At 36.1% G+C, this 13,219-nt stretch overlaps 2 protein-coding genes across 2 annotated transcripts; one reads left to right on the top strand and one right to left on the bottom strand.

The window, feature by feature from the left end:
- The first annotated feature begins 262 nt into the window (after positions 1-262).
- On the top strand, positions 263-2,703 carry LOC139861100 (uncharacterized). Its single transcript, XM_071849403.1, has 4 exons — positions 263-498; positions 1,196-1,330; positions 1,408-1,494; positions 2,124-2,703. The coding sequence occupies exons 1-4, from the start codon at positions 370-372 to the stop codon at positions 2,268-2,270; spliced, it is 498 nt and encodes a 165-aa protein (XP_071705504.1). The 5' UTR covers positions 263-369; the 3' UTR covers positions 2,271-2,703.
- LOC139861099 (acyl-coenzyme A oxidase 3, peroxisomal-like) lies at positions 2,175-6,190 on the bottom strand. The gene is made up of 13 exons (XM_071849402.1): positions 5,703-6,190; positions 5,016-5,133; positions 4,814-4,921; positions 4,568-4,740; positions 4,390-4,489; positions 4,225-4,299; positions 4,021-4,151; positions 3,787-3,922; positions 3,584-3,703; positions 3,341-3,487; positions 3,150-3,254; positions 2,775-2,876; positions 2,175-2,659 (listed from the first exon to the last, which is right to left on the bottom strand). Exons 1-13 carry the CDS (start codon positions 6,164-6,166, stop codon positions 2,417-2,419), a joined length of 2,022 nt encoding a protein of 673 aa, XP_071705503.1. The 5' UTR covers positions 6,167-6,190; the 3' UTR covers positions 2,175-2,416.
- Between the last annotated feature and the right edge of the window lie 7,029 nt (positions 6,191-13,219).

The following is a 13,219-nucleotide window of genomic DNA, read 5'->3' as shown; positions in this document are numbered from 1 at the left end:
AGCGAGGGTTCAACAACAACTAGTTTAGTTTATTGGATGGATGGTGTTTTCGTTTTGTAGTAATCCGTATACTTTTGGCTCCTATAGTGTAATGAAACCCATTCCCATTCCCATTCCCATTCCCATATGTGAACCCATGAAACCCATTCCCATTCCCATTCCCATTCCCATTCCCATTCCCATATGTGAACCCATGAAACAAACTGGTCACTAAATCCTTATTGGATAACTTTGCGTAATGTACTCGTCCAATTAGATTCTTCCTACAATCCAATTAAAAAATATCTCACACTGATTGCTTTTTTTCTGATGGGCAAAACGTCGAACACGTAGTGTGCAATCATAAACTGCTGCACCCTTTTTTAAGTTATGATATTGCCTTTTGCCAAGCTAGGTACACTTGCCCTAAAAACTGTCTGTAAACCGATCGCTAAACGGATCAAGAAAGAAGCGGGCCGTCATCCTCAATTCCGTCACTCCATTATCAACGTTGCTCAGGTTAATTGTTCTTAAATCATAATTCTGTATATATATTTTAGGGTTTCTACATTTTGTTATCAGTTATAGCAACCGCACTCTGTATTTAGCTTAAAACTGTTAACTCAATTTACATTCTAAATCAACATGTTAAAAGTTCGTTTTTTCAGCGCCAAAAGGCAGTACAGTACTATGGATCAGTGTTGTAAACGACGTCCGTTGCGTTTGTTGTGACCTTTTGGTGACTAGCCCGTCTCGACCCCGTTTCGTCGTCCTAAATCTGCCATTGGTCAAAATCGGGTCAAATGCGGGAAAGGTCGGGTCAACACCGGTTAAAAGTTGAAAATTCGGTTAAAATCTGTCAAATCGATCATTATTGATGCAGTTTAGTGTTACTTTTTTGTATTATTATTAACGGTAATAGCAATCATAAGTACAAACTTGTCAACGAAGGTTTTTGGACACCAAATATGAGTATATATATTTATATATATAAGTCAACGTCCGTCTCGACTTTTAAGGTCCCGACCGTCTCAACCCGTTTCACGTTTTTTTCAATCTTGCTATAAGTAAATTACAGTTTTTATTTTATGTTTATCCGCACGGACCGCACTGAAATTTTAAAATTTTGGTAAGGTATGTGGTTTTTTAAAACATTAAAGTAATTAAATGTGTACATCAGTATATATTGGATCCTTATTGTGGCTATGTTGTACAGATTAATCATCGATTTAAGACGAAGCTACAAAGGCGTATATATGGTCATGCAATTGACGCTGCAATTCGTCCGCTGAATGAGGAGAAGGCGGTGCAAGCTGCTGCTGATCTTGTTGGAGAACTTTTCGTGTTCACTGTAAATATCGCTCAAACATTACATAGGATAGTATGATAATGTCTGATTGTTTAACTTATTTGATTCGGTTTACGCAGGTTGCAGGAATTGCTGTTATCTTAGAAGTTCAAAGAAGTTCGAAATCAGAAGCTAGGAAGGAGGCACTTCGTAAACAAGAACTCGAGGTTCGTTTTATCTTATCTTTATCACCTCTTTTCCTATATATAATTGCATTACAAAATACGTATATAGTGTGCATTGGTCGTGTTTTTTTTTTAGGGTTAAAGTTACAAATAGGTCATATACTTACACTTTTGTCCCATTGTAGGCTATATACCTTAATAAATAGTAGGTTATAAACTTTTAAAAAGTGTATTAATGTAAACGACTAAACTTTTTAACCTGGAACAAAAACACATAATGACGTGTCATTCTACTTGGCGATGAGTTGTCATTCCACATAGGATTATAGTTGGTATTTAAAACCCCTACATTGAGACAAAAGAGAAACTATATAGCATACATTGGGACAAAAGAGAAAATATATAGCATATTTATAGCTTTAACCCTTACTTGTATCCGTTCGATGTCATCTTTAAAAGAAAAGAAAAAATGCCACGTAATTAAATTATCGGTACAACCGGTAGCAGGTAACGTTTTGCTGACATGAATACACTCTTTAAAAGTTTATAACCTACAGTGAGATTATTTGGGGTATATAGCTTAAAGTGTGACAAAAGTGAAAGTATATAGTCTATTTGTAGCTTTAACTATTTTTTTATTACCATTCATTGATTCTTATATATTTTTTTAGGCATTGAGACAGCGCGATGAAGATCTTTCTAGAGAAATTGAGATGCTTAAGTTCAAGATAAATGAGATAGAACAGCGAGTTACAACAGGACAAGGATTAGGTACCTTTTTTAAGCCCCTTACTCTTGAATCTAAGCATAATAAGTAAGATATTTAGGATTTTAGCGTATCTTTAGGTGTGCAATAGAATGCATTCATTAACACTATGTTTTAAAATCATTATAAGTATACCCTGTGAGTTTTATTATGGATGAGCTATAATATGTAAGACGTGGGGTCTACACGATGTTGTCTTTAAAGTGATGACCATGCATTGGCATCGACCCAGTTGAAAGCTATCGGTCCCAAAAGTGCATCAGGGATCCCAAAAGACGTCACCAAAGTAAGTGCGTGTGGTCTTAATTGACTGCACAGTTTTGGAACCTCATTCCTAACGACTGCAGCGTTTTGTGTTGATAAGTAGCCGTATCGAAGAAACGATGCATCTTCTTCCATCACTATTGTTGTGTACATTGATCTTATTAGACCTAGTACATCCTGTAATAAAAATTCTTAATAATATTAAATAAATTCTTCATAAAATTGGTTTTCATCTTTTTCTAAATGTAGCTTTAAGTACAAACGATTTATAGGTAACATAAATTAATTTTACCTTTAAAGGGCCTGCTGAAATCGGTCCTTCAACGTGAAGGAATCTTTGTAGAATTAAGCGATCTGAAAAGGCTCTGCCCAAATCCTCAGCTATTTGGTATGTCTAACAGTGGTAACAAAATCGGAAAATGAGAATCACCATCTAATAAACTTAGAATTCGTTTTTTAAGGATATAATTGGTATTATGCTTTTTAAAATACACTTTTAAGTGATATTCAATCCGTCTAATCTATTAGGCCCCTTTTGGACTGTTACAGATTAACCATAACCTGAATTGACTAATTAATATTAAATGGGTTAATATTGCCACCTTTTAGTAAAGACAAACTAGTTACTATGAATTAGAGGAATCAAGAGATAGGATGTTTGCCTAACCTCTGTGAATATGTGTTCATTTCTTCGTCCCTGAGCCTGGCGTTGTGAGAATTCAGTAACAAAATGATGTATTAAATCTCTCTCCCTTAAACAGAAGATATCGTTCTGCCACAAAATTTTCAAATCATTATTTATATATTATCAAACACTTCTTAAAGATCAGTATATGCAAAAGTTTATCGTCTTATCACCTGAAACTGACTTGTCCTGAGGGTAGAACTTGTAAGTTGAGTAGGGATCATAGGAGCAGGCGTGTTCAAGTGTTCTAGTCCCAAACCCTTGATTAATTTATTCCTTTTCTTGGCTGCTAAAACCTTCATTAGGAGCACTTTGCTAACCTGAACTCGCGTATACAAATTCATAAATCTAGTATTGCTTATCCAGTGTTATAATTAGGATACACACTTATAGTACACAAACATATGGTTTAGTACCTGTTGCATTAGAATATTATTGTCTCCTTCTAAAGTAAGTTGTACATCATGCTCACTTTTCAAATGACCAACGTGATTTTCGGTCTTAAAACCTTGCCCGCCACAAGTCTCTGTACATTCCTGAATTAAAATCAACATATGAAAACGATTAGTTTATGACACTTGAAACTGAACCACTTGAAATGCTCACTTGCTTTTACAACCTGAAGGGTTCGCATGGCATGCCAGGTTAAAGTAGCCTTAAGTGCACTAGAAACTACATGAACAGTTTTAATTGATTCAGGCGTTCTTTTCACGTATATCATCTTCAAATATTCCGAAGCAAAACTCAGCGCGTATCTGTCAACAAAAAAAATAGTTGGAATGAAGTTAAAACTGTATATCAGACGTCAAATTTGATTATCTTGTTATGTTAAAGTTAAGCATTTGATACTTACGTTTTCGCTACAAGAGGTAAAAGTCGCCTTTGATGACTAGGATAATCAAGCAGAAGAACTTCAGGTTCATTTGGTCCAACTGAAAAGGCTCTTCTTGACAAAGAGTACCTTACTGCAATTGCTAAACCAATCTGCATTGAATCAACAGCACAATTAATCACATTCTTGATTAATTTAAGCTGATTTAATGTTCTTTTTTACTACCTTCGTTGTGTTCATTGAGCACGTTGCTATAGTAACACGTCCACATGTTAACGGGGCCAAAAAAGCTGCAAATCTCTGAATTCAAGCATGAATCAGACCACACTTTTTCACATTTCAAGTAAATAGATTTCAATGTTAATGTAACAAGAATGGGTTGACATTAACCTGATCAGGATCTTTTATCGCACTCAAATATTGCCCATCTGGTGAAACATCAGCAACCGAATTCAACATGTTCTCTCTAGGTACTCGTAAATTATCAAACCTGAAACACATATGTTTGAAGTTACCATTCGTAAAACCGTCACTGTTTTATAATGTTGTCATGTAATTCAATCATTACCATATTCGACCATCATCAACGCCGTTTAAACCAATTTTATGACCACAATCAGCTATGCGAACATTTGGACATATATTTCCATTCGCGTCTCTAATTTGTGCTATGAAAGCATGCACTCCTTGATTCACACCATTGATTTCAAGCTGTGAAAACACAACTGTGTGTGTAGCATCCTGTAAAAACATAACATAACTATCATACATGGATTACACACAAAAAAAAAGGCTAATTTGAACGATATCTTACATTAGCTGCACCTCCAATCCAATACTTCTGAGCAGTTTCACAAGGAGTACTAATGATAAATTCCTGTGTACTTGCATCATATTTCGTCATAGTTTCAATGCCTCGAACCTAAACATGAAACATTACTGTAATCGATATGATAATGATATATACAGAATTGCATTTGCATTATACTAATTAAAGAACAAAATCTTTTACATACATTACTTCCATGTCCTAATTCGGTCATTGCAAAGCAACCTGTCACTTCATACTTCTCGGTGGCCTTCAACCATTTATCGTGATGACGCTTTGTTCCCATGTATTTGATTGCACCACCCCTGAAGTTTGAGAGAACATAAACAGATGTTAGTTACTTTCATTATAAGATGAACAATTTCATTGAAGCAAAGTGCAAACAAGATAAAAAGGAAGGGACAGAAAAAAGATAAAGACAACTAGGTACCAACAAATGGTTGTCTATTATTTCACATTTATGTTTTCAAATAGAACTAGAAACACTATATATGAAAACTAAACTACAATAATGCCCGACAATTCAAAATAACTAGACAAATATAATTATGTACTCCATTAATTTAAGGTTATCTTTATAACGAGCTTATATGTCAATATGAGAATTGTTAACAGCCAAATCAATCATTTAGACATTGATCTGTGAATAACATAATGAAACTAAACTCTTACTTGTCGACACTCATTAATTTAGTATCAAGATTTTTTTTTTTTTTTTCTAAATTATTATATATCGGCTGAAAGACGTTCTAGATACGGCGCTTGAATAGAGGAATGACTGTCTAAATTTCACCTCTTCATAACTCGCATTTATCACATTTATGTGATTGGGTATTGCTATTTTATCATGATTTTCTTGTATTTTGAGACATACCATAAAAAGAAATGACCACCAATCTTAATGCCAAGAGAATGATCAAAGACACCACAAGAATTAGCGCGAGTAAACCCTGAAAGCTCGGCTCGAGGACCCTTCATAGTAAGCCACCCATCGAAAACTCCTTGTTCTCGCAAATAATTGATTCTTTTCACCGTCATCTCTCTTTGTTGTTCCATCGGCTGATTAAAATCCGGCGAAATGTACACTTTACCACCTCTCTCTTTAGGACAAAACAATTCACTTTGCAACATTAAATTGAACATATGATCAATTTCATCAATGCTATCGCCATCTAGAAGTTTTCGAAGTGACTTGGTGTCCAAATGAGAGGCAAATTCGGTACTCTCTTCGGAGATGTAACTAAGGCACGAGGTTGCGTGAAGGATATCAGCGACGGGTTTGTCGTGATTTGGGAAATGGCGAGTTAGGACTTGGGTTCGAAAGTTGGCTCGATCCATAGATGATGTAGGATATATTGAATTGGAAGAGTAAGGGATTTTTATATAGATTTTTAGAGGGGTTAATGTGTTAGCTACGTTTGAAAAAATTTGGTAGTTATAAAAATGAGGGGAAGGGACAGGGACAGGGACAGGGAAAGTGGACTAGAAGACAAAAGTTAGAACCTCTATTGACTTCATCGTTTGAACTTAGTAATTTATTTATAAATAGAATCAAGTGAGTTTATCTTTATGCACAAAAACATAAACAATAAAACAGCAAAAACTTGAACCTTTACGTAAAAAACATGAAGTTACAAAAACAAGAATATCTATGCATCTCCATTAAAAACAAGATTCTTGATGAAATGGTTCTACATTGTCTTACTTTAGTAATTAGGTGTGCAAGTTTTGTCATTTTTTAGTTCATCAAAGTCTGTCAAGTGATACTTGTATCTAAAATATCATATATTCTGTAAACATATTTAGATCATTTTCCTAATTTAGATAATCGTAGGTATCAGCATATTTACAACAGATGAACAAACATCAACATATATACAACAGATGAACAAACATCAGCGTATATACAACAGATGAACAAACTGGTTAATGTTTAAAGATAATCAACAAACCTTGAAAATTAGAATAAAGTAAAACTTGTTGATCAAAAGCGACATCGAATTATAGCAAACCGCTAGTAATAATTGAAATAACAACAAAATAGGACACCGAGATTTAACGTGGAAAACCCCAAAAGAGTAAAAAACCACGGGCAAGGAAAGAAACGTTTCACTAATAAGAATAATAGGAATTACACTTCTCTCTAATTACAAGGATAAACATTAATCTTTATATCTCTTGTAATTAGGAGATTACTCACAAATTCTCTATTTAATCTATTAGAACAAGAATGGAGAATGAATTATGGGATGAGAAATGAGCATGGTTAAGGCTCATATTTATACTACTAGAAATGTGGTAGGTGAATGTGTAAGGAAGTTTACCTAGTCGAATTTGTCTACACAAATTGTAGGCACCAACTTATTACCACAATATACATGTGGTGTTTGACCAAATGTATCAACCACCCACCTTTCACCATTAATATTTCAACAATCTCCCACTTGAAGATTTGATTGAAGCCCAATAAATCTTCACACGATAATCCTTCCTTGCCAATAATGTTGCTTACGTCTCTGCTAGGCCGCATGAGGAACGGCACAAAATAAACTTGTCACGATTGATTGACTTTGTTAGAAAATCAGCCACATTTTTATCAGTATGAATTTTCTGCATATCCACGGCTCCTTCTTCCACTTTCTCACGAACGAAGTGATACTGAACTCGTATATGCTTTGTCTTTGAATGAAATGCCGGATTCCTTGCAAGATGCAAGGCACTCTGGTTATCACAAAATAGAGTGATATTCTTTTGTTTGTGTCCGAGTTCCTCCAACAACATCTTCAACCATACTGCCTCTTTAGTAGCTTGAGTAGCTGCTACATATTCTGCCTCTGTTGTTGACGTCGCCACAACTGACTGCAGTTTTGAAACCCAGCTTACTATTCCACCACAAAGTGTGAAAACATATGCAGTGGTAGATTTACTTTTATCGATATCACCTGCATAATCTGAATCAACATACCCTTTGACAATAAATTCCGGTTCTCCATAACATAATGCAACATCTAAGGTTCCCTTGATGTATTTAAGGATCCTCTTTACAGCATTCCAATGCTCTTTACCAGGATTCGCCATGTACCGACTAACTACTCCCACTGCATGTGCAATGTCTGGTCTTGTACATATCATTGCGAATATTAAACTTCCCACTGCTGATGCATACGGTACGCGAGACATCTCCTTCCTCTCGTATTCACTGCTAGGACACATAACGGAGGATAACTTGAGATTAGTAGGAAGTGGGGTTGAGATTGACTTACTATCTTACATATTGAAGCGCTGCAAGACTTTCTTCAAATAATTCTTTTGAGAAAGCCAAATCTTCCTATTAACTCTGTCTCGGTGAATTTGCATCCCTAGAATCTTGTTTGCGGCGCCCAAGTCTTTCATTTCAAACTCCCTAGCCAATTGAGCCTTCAGCTTATTAATACGATCTTTGTTGGGGCCTGCAACCAACATGTCGTCTACATATAACAGCAAAATAACAAAATCATTGTCCCCAAACCTCTTGAAATATGCACAAGGGTCTGCATAAAGTCTGTTATATTCAAGGCTCATTATGAAAGAATCAAATCTCTTGTACCAACATCTCGGCGCCTGTTTGAGACCATACAGAGATTTCTTTAACCTGCAAACCAAGTTCTTTTTTTTTTTTGTAGTTCAAAACCTTCTGGTTGAAGCATATAAATTTCTTCTTCAAGATTTTCATGAAGAAATGCAGTTTTCACATCTAGCTGCTCTAGATGCAAATTAAATGTAGCACACATCGCTAGAACTACTCGAATTGTTGTAAGTCGAACCCCAGGAGAAAATATTTCATTAAAGTCCGTACCTTCTTTCTGAGCATATCCTTTAACCACCAGTCTTGCACGATACCGCTCCACTTGATCATCGCCATTTCGCTTGATCTTATACACCCATTTATTTCCAATAGATTTTCTACCTTTCGGCAATGGCACAAGTTCCTATGTTTTATTTTTATGAAGAGATTCAATTTCTTCCTGCATAGCTGTCATCCACTGAGATGCATCTGAATGATTCAGTGCCTCACGAAGAGTTGTTGGCTCTCCTTCCTCTGTTAGAAGACAATATGCAACATTGCTTCCCATAATATAATCCGAGTGCCACCCTGGACGTTTCCTTTTCCGATTAGAAATACGAGTCGCTGGAGCTTCATCAACGACTACTTGATTTTCATCGTGCTCTGGTACTGCTTCAGAAGAATCTTTTGAAATTCATTACCCACCTGTATCGATATAGTTTCTTTTGAAGTGCTAACATCTTCAAGATCTTTGTCTTCTGTAAAGACAACATCTCTGCTGATGACTACTTTGTGGGCAGTGGGGTCCCACAAGCGATACCCCTTAACTCCATCAGCATACCCCAAGAACAAACATGTGACGCCCCGTACAAAATCCTCGTGTACGGTAAATCAACAACAGGATCATTACAAGGTCAAACACTATATGCTGTTTGAAAACCAGTTTTGCATTCATGAACAGATAATGTTTTACAAAAGATGAATAGGAAACATTAACATGAGTACATGATACTAAGGTCATTACAAAGCTATTGTTTTGAAAATAACATAAGTTGGGAATGCAAAGTAAAAGTTTCATGTTTGAGATATCTCTAAGTAATGCAGCGGAAGTCTAACACAGCAAGTCTATAACAGCAAGTCTGTACATCGAGACTAGAACAGCAAGGCTAACAGCAGAAGCAACAACGTCTAAACACCTGAGAAATACATGCTTAAAAAGTCAACACGAATGTTGGTGAGCTATAGTTTGTTTGTATTCAGTAATGTAATGTAGGCCACGAGATTTCAGTGCTTCAAACAAGCGTTTCAAATCAGTAATTCAAATCAGTATGATTAAGTATATGCTCAACCGTGGGCACTCGGTAACTAACTTAACGTTTATACCCCCTGAAAGTACACTTGGCAAGTGCGTATGTTTACGAAGTATTAAACACTCGTTAAATGCTAGCGCTACTAGTCCGAGTGGGGATGTCAAACCCTATGGATCCATATCTAAGATTCGCGTTCACGGTTCAAAAACCGATGATTAAACGTTACCGAGCTAAAGGGAATGTTTATGTCGTTGTATAACCCACACATATATAAGTTTAAGTACTCGTGCCTAGTATGTAAAACATAAAATCCGCATGTATTCTCAGTTCCCAAAATAAGTTAAAGTAAAAAGGGAATGCTATAACTCACAGTGATAAAAGCGGTAAAGTCGGTAATGAAAGTACGCAAGTAGTAAGTCGGTCCGAAAGGTCGTCAACCTAAATCAAGGGTTTACTAGGTCAGTAGGTTGTTTTTATAAATTCTAATAGTGCATAAAATAAGTTTAAGTGTCATCATCATCATCATTCATCATCATAAAAGCTAAGTAAGTTCGACAAGAATAGAGATCGAAACAATAGGCTGACTTCGGTCAGCTGCTGCGACCTCTACGTAAATCGAAAAGATGCATAGTCAGTGGCTATGGCTCCGTATGTGAGTCCCCTAACCGCTGAACAATTTTCAGAACCTAACTCGTCTTTGTTTGACCGTGGCGACGGTTTAAGTACGAGTAGGTCAGAAATTTCAGCACAACGTTAATAGGGTGTAGTGACTCTCGGAGGGCCATAAATCCTAAACCGTAACTCGGATTAAGACGAGGCCTAAACGGAAAATCATCTACTCGAACCGAACTAACTGAAAATCAACTTTCCAGTAGCCCAGGTGGTCTGATCAGATAAGAAAATCAGTGGACAAGTGCTCCGGTGAGGTTCTTGGTGCTTGATGCTCATCACGGTTCTCATCCTTGATGCTTGTAGCTTCAAGTGTACAACTCGTTGATGGTTTAGCATCACTTTTGACCAAGATTCTACCATCAATACACAATATGTTAAGACCAAGTGGTAACACAACTCATTTAAGAGTCTTAGATGGATGATGAACCAAGGTTACATCATATCCTTAGTCTTAACACAATTACAAGTCCTATTTACAAACAAAGTTACAAACTTTACATCAATCAAACAAGTATGAACATGATCCAAGTCAAAAGAGGTGATGGAACCCTAAGCTAGAGAGCTTGGATCCCTTTCACACAATTTATAAGGTCACAAAGCTAGAAAGCTTGAACCTTTAGTGTTCTTGAAGATCTTGAAGCATAAAGCTTGGATCTTTAAGATATATGAAGATAACAAACAAAAGTTTGAATCTTTATCACAAAATAACAAGATTAAAGTAAAAGAAAGATGAATCTACAAAGTTGGTGAAGATTCAAAGCTAGAAAGCTTGAATCTTCCATGTTCTTGAAAGATTCATGCTTGAATCAACAAGATATAAGCAAGATCAAAGCTAAAAGGAACTTTGATCTCCATAATATGATGATGATGGCCACGAAAAGGAAAGGAAAAGAAGAAGAAAAAGAAGACTTACAAGCAATACTAGAAAGGAAAGAAAGAAAGAACAAGTGTGTGTGAAAACCTAATGAGCAAGTGATTTGAATGAGAGGTAAATGGCTAGTATTTATAAGCAAGGAATTTGACAAGGATTGATGACATGGACAAGGGCTAGTATTTATAAGCAAGAAATTTGACAAGGATTGATGACATGGACAAGGGCTAATTAATTGGGTCACTAGCTAGAGTAGGGTGGGCTTGAGCCCAACAAGGTAGAAAGTCCAACAAGACTAACTATTGTGCATAATTAAATTACTACGAGTAATTAAGCATCCAAAAACCCAGGTAATTATTATTATAAAATAATAATTAATATTTCGCAGTCATAATATTCCGATTATGACAAAAGTTAAACGTGCGCGCAAGTTCGCGGTTTATTCGAAACGTCAAATAACACTAACGGTTATAAAGGCTTCCAATGATCAAGTTATGTATCCGACGTACTCTAAGGCACGTTTTAACATATAAATGGAGGTAAACCACGTAAATCAAGTTTTCAGAGTATAAAGTAACACAGTACGCACAAATACACAGTTTCGTAAAAACACAAGGCACAAAAGCAAGTCGAAAAAGCCGGGTCGTTACATTACCCACCTGTTAATGGAAATTTTGTCCCGAAATTTGAGGAGTGAAAAAAAAATGGTACCGTATTTAAATAAGAAGTAGCGTATCAAAGTTCCGAAAGATTCGTGGGCTAAAAAGTGAGCTATTTACCTTGAAAGGTACTCTGGCGTATAAAAGTAAGAATAGGTATATGCTATTAATTAAGTCTCTTAGGAGATCAACAAATTGATTTCGTTTCTGGTTAACATGAGTATGTTGTCTGAATATATCCACAAAAGAAAAGATGATGTTTTTAGCCTTACAGGCATCTTTAGTAAGCTGGATGCATGAAATACATCATGAATGTCACTAAACTCATCTAAAACATTGAGCGCTTATGTCGCAATACAAAGCTGACAGGTAGGATGGAAAACATGGTGATCATAACCATGCGATTTGATGTCTGGATAGTGTTAGCCACGGATTTTACTAACCCCTTGATTTCGAAAAGAGACCATAGGCATAAAGAACTCGATATTTAAGAACGTTTCATTTGACTATATGAATTGAAACTTTTGCTGAAAGTGAATAATCGGACTTATATGCAATGCAAGCCATAATTATCTATAGTGCCTTCAGGACGGTCTGAACGAACAATGAAGGATATCACCCAGTTTACCATACTGCAGGTGAACTTATCCTTAGATGGAATGAAAGAACAGTTCCATAATGTAACTTTATCCTTTCAGTTACATGTTGAAGTTAGGGTTAACATTAACTAGAACAACATATAGTTGCAACCAACGAAGAAAGGAATGTGTAGAGTAACCATATCCGTATTACAGATGTTTTAAGCAGTCCCTTCCAAGAGGATAACAAGATTCATAGATTCCTAAAGTATGTTACTTTACATTTTCGAAAGAGAATCGCACGAAAGGTGTGATCTTTGAACCAGGGTGAACTCTTCGAGCGGTTTGTTCTGAATTTATCCTTATACTTAAGGAGATGCGCGGACAAGAAGATACGTGGACCCTTGGTCGTAAAGAACGGTTTACTCTAAGTGAAAAGAATCTCAAAACGATTCCTTGTACCTCAACCTACTAATTCATAGAGATGATTTTTACGAGGATGTTGCGATTAGCCGTGAAATATTGAGAATAGAAACCCACCTAGTGCCCTTCCTACAATGGGGTGACCATTGAGTGTACCTCAGAAAACTGATTTATCGGCCCGCGATTTTGCCATGTTTAACCTTAAAAGGAACATTTTTCGAGTACAAAGACTTCCTAACAAATTTTTTTTATATAAATCTGCCACCCAAAGTGGCTCAAGCGTTTTTAACAAGAATTTTAATAGTAAGCTTCATCCCTAACGGAGGGAGAGAAG

Source organism: Rutidosis leptorrhynchoides, chromosome 8 (assembly GCF_046630445.1).
Source record: "Rutidosis leptorrhynchoides isolate AG116_Rl617_1_P2 chromosome 8, CSIRO_AGI_Rlap_v1, whole genome shotgun sequence".
Classification (NCBI taxonomy): Eukaryota; Viridiplantae; Streptophyta; class Magnoliopsida; order Asterales; family Asteraceae; genus Rutidosis; species Rutidosis leptorrhynchoides.
Note: the sequence above shows the minus strand (reverse complement) of the source record. Positions and strands in the feature narration are given on the sequence as shown.

What these genes read in the sequence shown, in the direction of transcription:
- LOC139861099 (XM_071849402.1), bottom strand. Translation starts at nt 6,166, where the DNA reads ATGGATCGAGCCAACTTTCGAACCCAAGTCCTAACTCGCCATTTCCCA. An exon ending in GCTCAATGAACACAACGAAG is followed by an intron (nt 4,152 to 4,224) that starts GTAGTAAAAAAG and finishes GATTCAATGCAG; the next exon opens with ATTGGTTTAGCAATTGCAGT. An exon ending in TCAGGACAAGTCAGTTTCAG is followed by an intron (nt 3,255 to 3,340) that starts GTGATAAGACGA and finishes ATTTTGTGGCAG; the next exon opens with AACGATATCTTCTGTTTAAG.
- LOC139861100 (XM_071849403.1), top strand. Translation starts at nt 370, where the DNA reads ATGATATTGCCTTTTGCCAAGCTAGGTACACTTGCCCTAAAAACTGTC. An exon ending in CCATTATCAACGTTGCTCAG is followed by an intron (nt 499 to 1,195) that starts GTTAATTGTTCT and finishes TATGTTGTACAG; the next exon opens with ATTAATCATCGATTTAAGAC. An exon ending in TTCGTAAACAAGAACTCGAG is followed by an intron (nt 1,495 to 2,123) that starts GTTCGTTTTATC and finishes ATATTTTTTTAG; the next exon opens with GCATTGAGACAGCGCGATGA.